Source organism: Ceratotherium simum, chromosome 32, assembly GCF_057802395.1.
Source record: "Ceratotherium simum simum isolate JZ-2026a chromosome 32, ASM5780239v1, whole genome shotgun sequence".
NCBI lineage: Eukaryota > Metazoa > Chordata > Mammalia > Perissodactyla > Rhinocerotidae > Ceratotherium > Ceratotherium simum.
In genome coordinates, this window is record NC_141931.1 from 8,126,495 (window position 1) to 8,135,116 (window position 8,622).

The 8,622-nt window shown below is 34.7% G+C and overlaps 1 protein-coding gene across 7 annotated transcripts in view; it reads left to right on the forward strand.

Annotated features, from left to right (window-relative positions):
- Window positions 1-8,622, forward strand: part of MKX (mohawk homeobox) — a 63,154-nt gene that overhangs the window by 5,569 nt on the left and 48,963 nt on the right. For all 7 annotated transcript variants that reach the window (XM_014783580.2, XM_087420727.1, XM_087420728.1 and 4 more), the window contains exons 4-5: window positions 6,515-6,668; window positions 7,100-7,435. In XM_014783580.2, the coding sequence (XP_014639066.1) occupies window positions 6,515-6,668; window positions 7,100-7,435 (490 nt within the window). The remainder of the gene's footprint in view (window positions 1-6,514; window positions 6,669-7,099; window positions 7,436-8,622) is intronic.

The following is an 8,622-nucleotide window of genomic DNA, read 5'->3' on the forward strand; positions in this document are numbered from 1 at the left end:
CCAAATCGATGCTCTGTCCGTCACAACACAGTTTTCTTTAATAAATATGGTGACACGAACTTTTCTACATGCAAACAGAGCTAATTTATTCAGAAAGAGGAGCAGGAGCTAAATGAGCTGAGAAGTTTTGTATATTATAGTAGCACTACATCACTGCATTTATGAAATTTTGGTCATTCCATTAAATTCATAGTAAGGGAGAACCCAAAATAAAAAACAATATTTAATGATAGACAAAATAAAAATTGCTTTCCAGAGTATTTAAGATTGTCGTTTAGGAATTACTGGAAAGTTCAACAAAGCATGAAAGTTAACTTGTATTTAGTCTTATTAAAACTATAATATGCATTTGTCTGCCTATTTTCAGAATACAATTATAGAGAAGAACATCTGTTTTGCTTCATGTTAACAGGCATTAGTATTAATAGTGATTTGCTGCAGCACTGGACGGGAAAATTAATTTGGTGTTCTTGGCGTAATATCTCTTTAACATAAAACTATGAACCTTCAGTGATTTACAAAAGTAGTTTCTAAATAAATTATTCCAGTCAGAAAAAGTTGACTTATGAAAATAAATGAGCATGTTCAAATTTCAGTTTGCAGAGGTAAGCTATTTTTTTTGAAAATGCGCTAATTTATAGAGCTATTTGAATATTTCACTATGGTGTCGGCAATAGAACATTAGATTATTTCAGTTGATTATATAGTTTCATATTTAATGCTTGCCATTGTTTCATAAAGAAAGCAAAAAATATTTATGACATATTTAGAACATTTTTAATTATGAAAAGTAACATTTGTCATTAGTAGAGACGTTCAGATTTTCATGTGCAGTAGTTTTGTTGAGCTGCAATACAAGTAGATGTAATTTTAATACAGAATCATATTATTTTCTACCTAATGATAGTTCAAACAAAAAGAACAGTTCTTTTTGCATTAAGATGATTTTGCATTAAGATCTTGGTAAGGCTATTACATTTTTCTAATTTACACAAACTTTTCATTCATGTAATGAAAATTTTTCTCATTACATTTTCTTCCTCTTACACTAGTCCTCAGAAAATAAAAATGCAAAAAATATGTAATTTTTAAATGGGGCAAAGATAATTGTTTATAATAACAAGTGATACCTGCTTAATGATTTCCAATTTTATAGTAAATGATGTTGGTTTCTGGAACTTTAAAGTGATAAATGGAAAAAAATCAAAATGTATAGACTAACTAAGGTACCTTATATATAATCCAATTTGGGTCCAGTTATTTTCAGTTAGGCATAGTAGGATGTCTATGTAAGAAAAAATATATATATATGAATAATACACACATATTTATATATATGGGGGGTTGTGTAAGTCAGACATACATTAAACATCCAAAGCAACTTCCAACTCTAAGGGAAACCAAATAAATGATGTAAATACTTTACATTTCTGGGGGAAAAATATAAAGCTGTGGTCTGAATAAAGCTTTAGCTCTCTGCCAGTTAGACCTCTTTTTAATGAGTGAGGTACTCCCAGTGACTAAATTTCTCCTGTGTCAGGCTGTTTGAGAAGAGTGGTCATGTCTTATTCATCCTCATGCCCCTATTTCACCCCAGCACAGTCCTTTCCATGTAGTGAACTCTCTGCACGTCTGTAGAGTGAATAGGTTCTAATTGGGGAATTCCATTGTCATCATCATGTGGCTTTCCAAAACCTTTCTGACAACCAGAACATGTCTTGAAATCTGCCTAAGATATTCTAGTTTCAAAATCCATCCCATTCTAATTTTAAAATACACAGAGGGAAGCTTGGTATCTTTAACACTGTATGATGGTTCTACAGAAGAAGCACAAGTATAACTCATGTTATTATTTTCAGAATATCTGGAAATATGCCATATTTTTATGTCTATAGACAAATATGGAGTGTTCCTCTTATTTGTAGCTTCCATTTCTTCTTTATTGTAATATCTCTCTGTTTCTCATGATTTATATTAATAAGCTGTCAGCATAACGGTTTTATTCCTTAACAATGAGTGTCTCATATTTTGAGAATTTCTTGTACACTTAACATTTTTCTTTAAGTATGTGTCAAACTTTTCATAAGAGTACTTTTGCCTAATTTTGCTACTTTTAAATTGATACAGAAGGGTGTGCAACCTAGTCTGCAATCTCCTAAAGCCTAAAAACAAAAAGCTGAAACTTGAATGGAGGGAATATATTTTAGGACCTCCAAAGGTACTTTCTGGTAAATAGAAGCTCTAAGGACATTAATTAGCATCTACATTTCATTCATCCCTGAAAAAGGAAGCAGAAAGAATTATTTATGCAACTTTCACTTTTTTCTACAACTAGACTTGGCCACTTGTCTTAATTTGCTATAGCTATGTTTGACTCTCCTTTGCATTATTAATCTGGCCTCTTACTTCCTAATGAGATATAAGCATTTTTATAAAACTAACAGGCAGATGATTTGTGTGTGTGTGTGTGTGTGTGTGTTTTGACTTTAAACAACCAAAGTATTCCATTGTGCTTGGTTCCTGTGGTTGACCATTGTTCAAACGTTTTATAATATACTCTGTACTCTCAAAATATAAACAGCGATTGTGGAATAATATAAAGTGGTGTGTGATTGAGGTTTTGTATTATTGTAGGATATGGAGCTTACCAAGGGACAACTGCCTTTGAAGAATTTTTAAGAAAAGGGCATATGGGGGCTGTATTTAGTTTTAATATTTCCCATTGTTCATGTATATATATTTTAATATATTTTTATATTTTTTTCTGGATTATAAGAGTGAAATGTCTCCTTGGGATGATTTCCTTCATGATCACAATACAGAGTGCAGGGCGAGTGGATTTTGAGATTACATTTTAATGATGGGATGTTAATACGCCCTCCTCTTTTAGTAGAAGTTTCAAATTCCTGTGATCTGTCCATGTACCATTTGGTGAAAACTGCTGTGTTGTGAGATTTTGCCCCCATGTTGACGTAGCTCTGATATTGAGTGATTCTGCTGAAATATGTGTGTAGTTATCAGCTGCAAGGATTACGGCAACTGTTAAATATGCAACAGAATCTCAGATTGGTCCTTCTGCATTATTCCAAGTGCATGGTGTGGAAATGAGGTGCTCAATATTTCAGTTGAATAACACAGAATAAGTTTGTTACTTCTGCGTGTTCAAAGATGGACAGATGCCAGCACATCCCTTTGGGTTTATTATAATAACCCTGTCAGTATGTTGAATTGAACCCTGTCAATGCTCTGTCAATATGATGAATGTAAACACCTCCATTAGAGTAGGAATGAAAATTACGGAATTTTCTCTTCGAACTTCTAGATATTTGATGCTCTAAGCTGCATAAAATGCAGTGTTTTTAAAGCTCTGAGTTTAACATTAAAATGCTACTACAGAACCTACCCTTGGTAAGGAGGCCTAGTTCATGTAAAATAGAATTTCAAGAGAATTTGAATGATAACCTGAAGGAATCTCTGGTAAGTTAAAGGTAGACAATTTGAACTGGTATTTTTACTTTCAGTGAGACAGATGGAGTTTGCATTAATTCATCAGTAAAAAAATTGCAAAATACTATGTATGCAGATTTGTTAACCAGCTATTTGTCTGCTGTTTGCACAACTTAATGCAAGCAGATATTAAACACCTGAACTATATCCAGCCCTTAGGTTGCACTATAAATTTCTGGTAATAAAATACTGGCAGAGTAAATATATTAGCAGATTGACTGCCAGTCAAACCTATGAAATCAGTTTAGTAACAGCCTATGTTAGACATCAGCAAACCTTCCTGGGAAATCTCCTAGTCTGTAATTAATATACTATGGTAGGAGCTATGAGTATATAAAACATAAAAAGAATATGACCCCTATATATGAAAAGTTAGTTAATCCCACCATGACATTTAAAGCTTTCCATTTTTGTATTTTAGAATTATAGTTGTTAATGCTCTTGAAATTAGAAGTCCATTGCATTTTAATAAAAATACGAAGAGTTTTGTAAGAATTGGATTTTACACTGTACTGTATGGTGGTTGTGTTAAGATTTAAGGTTAGCCTGAATTATATGATGTTTAGTAAAGAAAGTGACAAAAAGTTTTGGAGTTGAATTCTAATAAATATAAGTGACATAGGCATAGGGGAAGTTGAGGCTATCCTCTGTGTGTGAGAGGAGCAGAGAAGGATATAAACACAGGTACCTGATTGCTAGAGAGAGTAGTGGTTGAGAGTAGAAGGTAGGTTAGTACCAACTATAAAGAGAATTAACACTGTTTAGGAGAGTGTGGGCTGTATTCACAGATCTTAGTTTTTAGAGTTGGCAAGGATGTTAGGAGCCATCTAATGCATTTTATATATGAGGGGTTTGAAGTTTGGAAAAGTTGAGTGATTTATATAAATTCACACAGCATGTTTTTGGCAAATTCAGAACAGGAAGCCAGGTCTCTTTCTATATACCACAGTAACAGGATAACGGGACACTAATGAGGCTTTGAAGAAGTTAAATGATTAAATCATAATGGTGCATCAAGACTTGAATTTGATGATGGTGGTTAAGATCCATTCAAGTGGATCTTAGGATCAGAAGGGAAGTTAGAAAAAAGGGTGTTCTAAAATTCCTAGTTAGTAGTAATGAGGAGTTGGACCAACATTTTGGCCATGACTTGGAGAATAGAGGGAGGTTTGAGAAATATAGTGAAGAAATGAACCAGGCATTTTGTGCTTCCATAGTGAATGTTCACCTGTGTATCATAGTTAATCAGGTATAGTTCTTCACTGTTAGTCCTTCCGTGTGTGCAGGGGTCGAAGTTTATCCATTCCTAGCACTTAACACCATAGCTAAAGCACAAGAGCTACTCAACATATTTTTATTGAATGAATAGTCCAAGAAGTTGTCTGTCTGTAGAGGTTGGAGAAGACTGAGAATTTGAAGTCACACTAAAGCATAGTGATAATCACACAGCTTGACAGGAAGAGGTTGATGAAGTGATCAACACAGGTTGATGAAGACTAAGATTTCTAAAGTACTGTGATGAGATATTACTTCATTGCACATACATTTAATAGGACAATTATCATTCCTTAAGACACAAAGGAGGTAATATTGAAAAAATATGTATGTATACATATAAACTAGAAAAAACTACCATGTTTTACCCATGAGGACAAAGAGAAAAAAATTATAGTTTTGTTTTTTTCAAAAAGTAGAATTCACCACAGGTCCATTCAATAATTAGGGCTTAAGAAATGTGCAAAAATTGTGTATTTTTGGTATAAATCTAAAAAAAAGAAAAACAAAAACTACCAGTGCAAGCATTGGCACACAAACCATTATAGTAATGTGGGGTCCTGTTCTGGAACAAATTGGAGGAAAGAGTGAGTTCTCTTTCCACATTTCATTCTTTTAAAGGCAAATATTAGCCTTTCAGGCTTTATATATATATGTATAAATATATATCATGTAAATATATACATTCTGATGGTAGCCTGACATGTTAAAAGAAACCTCAAGTACCATTTTAGCTTCTAGAAATCCAATAGCACCTTGAAAAAACAATGGAAGTAACTTTCCTTTGTTCTGGAGTGTTCATTTCTTTACCGTCACCTATTTGCTTTGGAAACACTTGGCTTTCAGCTTAAAGCTGGATGTTATTTGGTTTTTTTCCTTCTCTCTTCCTGTCTGATTGCTCCATCTCTGATGGTTTTGCTAGTTCCTCTTTTATAGTCCAACCTCCTTCGTCGCTGGAGTTGTCCAAGGTTTGATCCTTGAGCATCTTTCCATTCTGCCTTCTGTCACAACTTCAGCTGTCACCTCTGGGCATTGACCCCAATCTGATCTTCCCCTCTCTTAGGGCTCAGATACCAGTTTTCTTTTCTTGCTGCACATCTCACCTGTATGCTTTTTTTGTACCCTCAAACATTCCCCAAAGCAAACACATCATTTCACCGTTAAAGAGTTCTACTTTCTTTCTCAAAATGGCACTGTCCTTCTCTTGGCTACATGAGTTTGGTGACTCAAGGTCATCTTTAACTCTTCCCTCTTCCTCACCCACTACATGTCTCTAGAATTTGTTCCCTCGTCCTCTTTATTAGGAGCACACTTCCCTACCCATATTCCTTCAAAGCCTAGCTTAAATTCCTCATGAAGTCTTCAGTCACATATGAAAGTAACCTTTCCTTCCTTTGGACTCCTGTATCATTTTATTTTATGCCTCTTAAGCCATTTGTCACATTCTTTCCTATATTAGAGTTGTTTGTATACTCCCCTGCCTCCTTCTAGACTGAAAATTTGATGGCAAAGCCTCTTTTCCCAGAATACAAGTGCTCAGTCTCTGTAGGAAGTGCTCAGGGTGTTTGTTGAATGAATGAATGAACAAATGGAATGAATGTCCAGTTCTATTACATCCTGAGAATATTTAATGATCAGAGATACTGAGAGAGGCTTAAGTCCTTTATGGGAAAGTAATTTTATGATGGTTAATGTTTTATGTTTTGTTAATTGAAAAATAATACTTTCTTAGGTGTCAAATTGGTTTGCTAATGCAAGACGTCGGCTTAAGAACACTGTTCGACAGCCAGATTTAAGCTGGGCTTTAAGAATAAAGTTGTACAACAAGTATGTTCAAGGAAATGCTGAGCGACTTAGTGTCAGCAGTGATGACTCATGTTCTGAAGGTTTGTTAATATTTTTATTTTGCTTTCTTTGCTTTGCCTCTGTAATAAGAAGTTCACCTCAATTGCTGTTTTTAAGGTTGATCCCACAAAACACGATGGTGCCATAATGGTTTCTTTTTATTGCGTGAGGTAACTTCACTTTTACAATACTATAAATGACCAACAGAACTATGGCTGTTTCCTCTTGTTTATAGACTTATCATGTGTCAGAATAACATTTTCTGTGAAATACGTTAAAATTAAAATACCATAGGGAGAGGTTACATAGATTCCTGCATTCCTTTGCCTAAAAATTAATCTTGAATATCAAAGATAATTTTATACACTTTAAATATTCTTCTCTCACATATATTTTTAATGATTAAGTACAACAGTTGGGTGGTTGGGGAAAAGTGTGTGTAAGTACTACCTCGTGGTATTTTCCCCCTTAGATGGAGAAAATCCTCCAAGAAACCACATGAATGAAGGGGGCTATAATAATCCAGTTCACCATCCTGTGATTAAAAGTGAGAGCTCAGTCATAAAAGCTGGAGTGAGGCCAGAGTCACAGGCCAACGAGGACTACGTGTCACCCCCAAAATACAAGAGCAGCTTGTTGAACCGTTACCTTAACGACTCTTTGAGACATGTCATGGCCACAAACGCTGCCATGATGGGAAAAACAAGGCAAAGAAACCATTCGGGATCTTTTAGTTCCAATGAATTTGAGGAAGAATTGGTGTCTCCCTCGTCATCAGAACCTGAAGGCAACTTTGTCTATCGCACAGGTAAGTCTGTGCTTTGGTGATACCTCCTTTAAAACAGAATTAAAACTGCAACAGAGGGGTTTGTTTTGACAGGTATAAAGGTGTAATTTTTATTGCTTTTGCATCAGATTACTCACATATTGCCCATAATTCAGTTTTAAAGCTTTTATTTTGTTTTTAATTACCAGATATGCTCGTTAGTACGTGATGGGAAATTTTCATTCCTCATAATAATTTTTAATCTTAATGATAAACATCCTTAGAGGAGATATATCTTGGCCTTTATGAATAAATTTTAACGGAATAATGTCCTGGATTATGGCCAGCGAGCCATGCAAATTCTTTGTATTCCATCTTTTCTCTTAAATTGGTTGATTGCTAATAGTGGCGGAAAGTGAACACAAATTAGCATGGATGCCAAGACTTTTGTGAAGGAAAAGTATAGGTCTGGCTTACACTGCTTTGGAAATTTGACTTTCATTCCTGGAAAGCACAAGTAGGGCTGATAAATAGCTTTGAAAGTTTTACTTTTATGCCAGAAATAATGAATCAATTTCTACCTGTCCAAAACTTTAAGATGGAGTAGTGAATTTGGTAAAATATTCTATCTTGACTTCAGTTCCCAGAGAGCTTTGCTTATAAAGAGTGTTTGAGCAAGTTGCTTCAGAATGAGAGATATGCATGACCTACATCTGGTATAGATAGAGTCCAGGTCCTGAAAATGCCGTCAAGTAAAATTAGAAATGTTAGAGCTGGAAATAACTTCAGAAAGCTTCTAGTCCAGCCACCTTATGTCACAGATAAGAAAACTTGGACAGAGAACACACAGCTAGTTACTCTTCTCCATGCAGCTGAGCCTGCATAAGAGGTAGGAGGAAAGTAACTACTACTAGACTGTTATTACTGTTATTATTGCACAGGCTGCCACCAGTCGTTTATTGAGTAGCTATGATATACTAGGCCCTATGCTAAAAACCACAGATGTTACCACACTCACTCCTTATAATATCAAGGAGCTTGATAAGTGAATAATGGGGCTTTATAAAGTAATTTACATTTGGTCTATTTAATATGCCCTTCAGATTATTTATCCAGAAATCTGATTTTCAAGTGTCTACAAATGAGTTTAAGACATATTATCTATGAGGACTTAGAGAAAATATCAATGCATTTCAAAGACTTAAATCAACCTCATCTTCTGTTTGCAG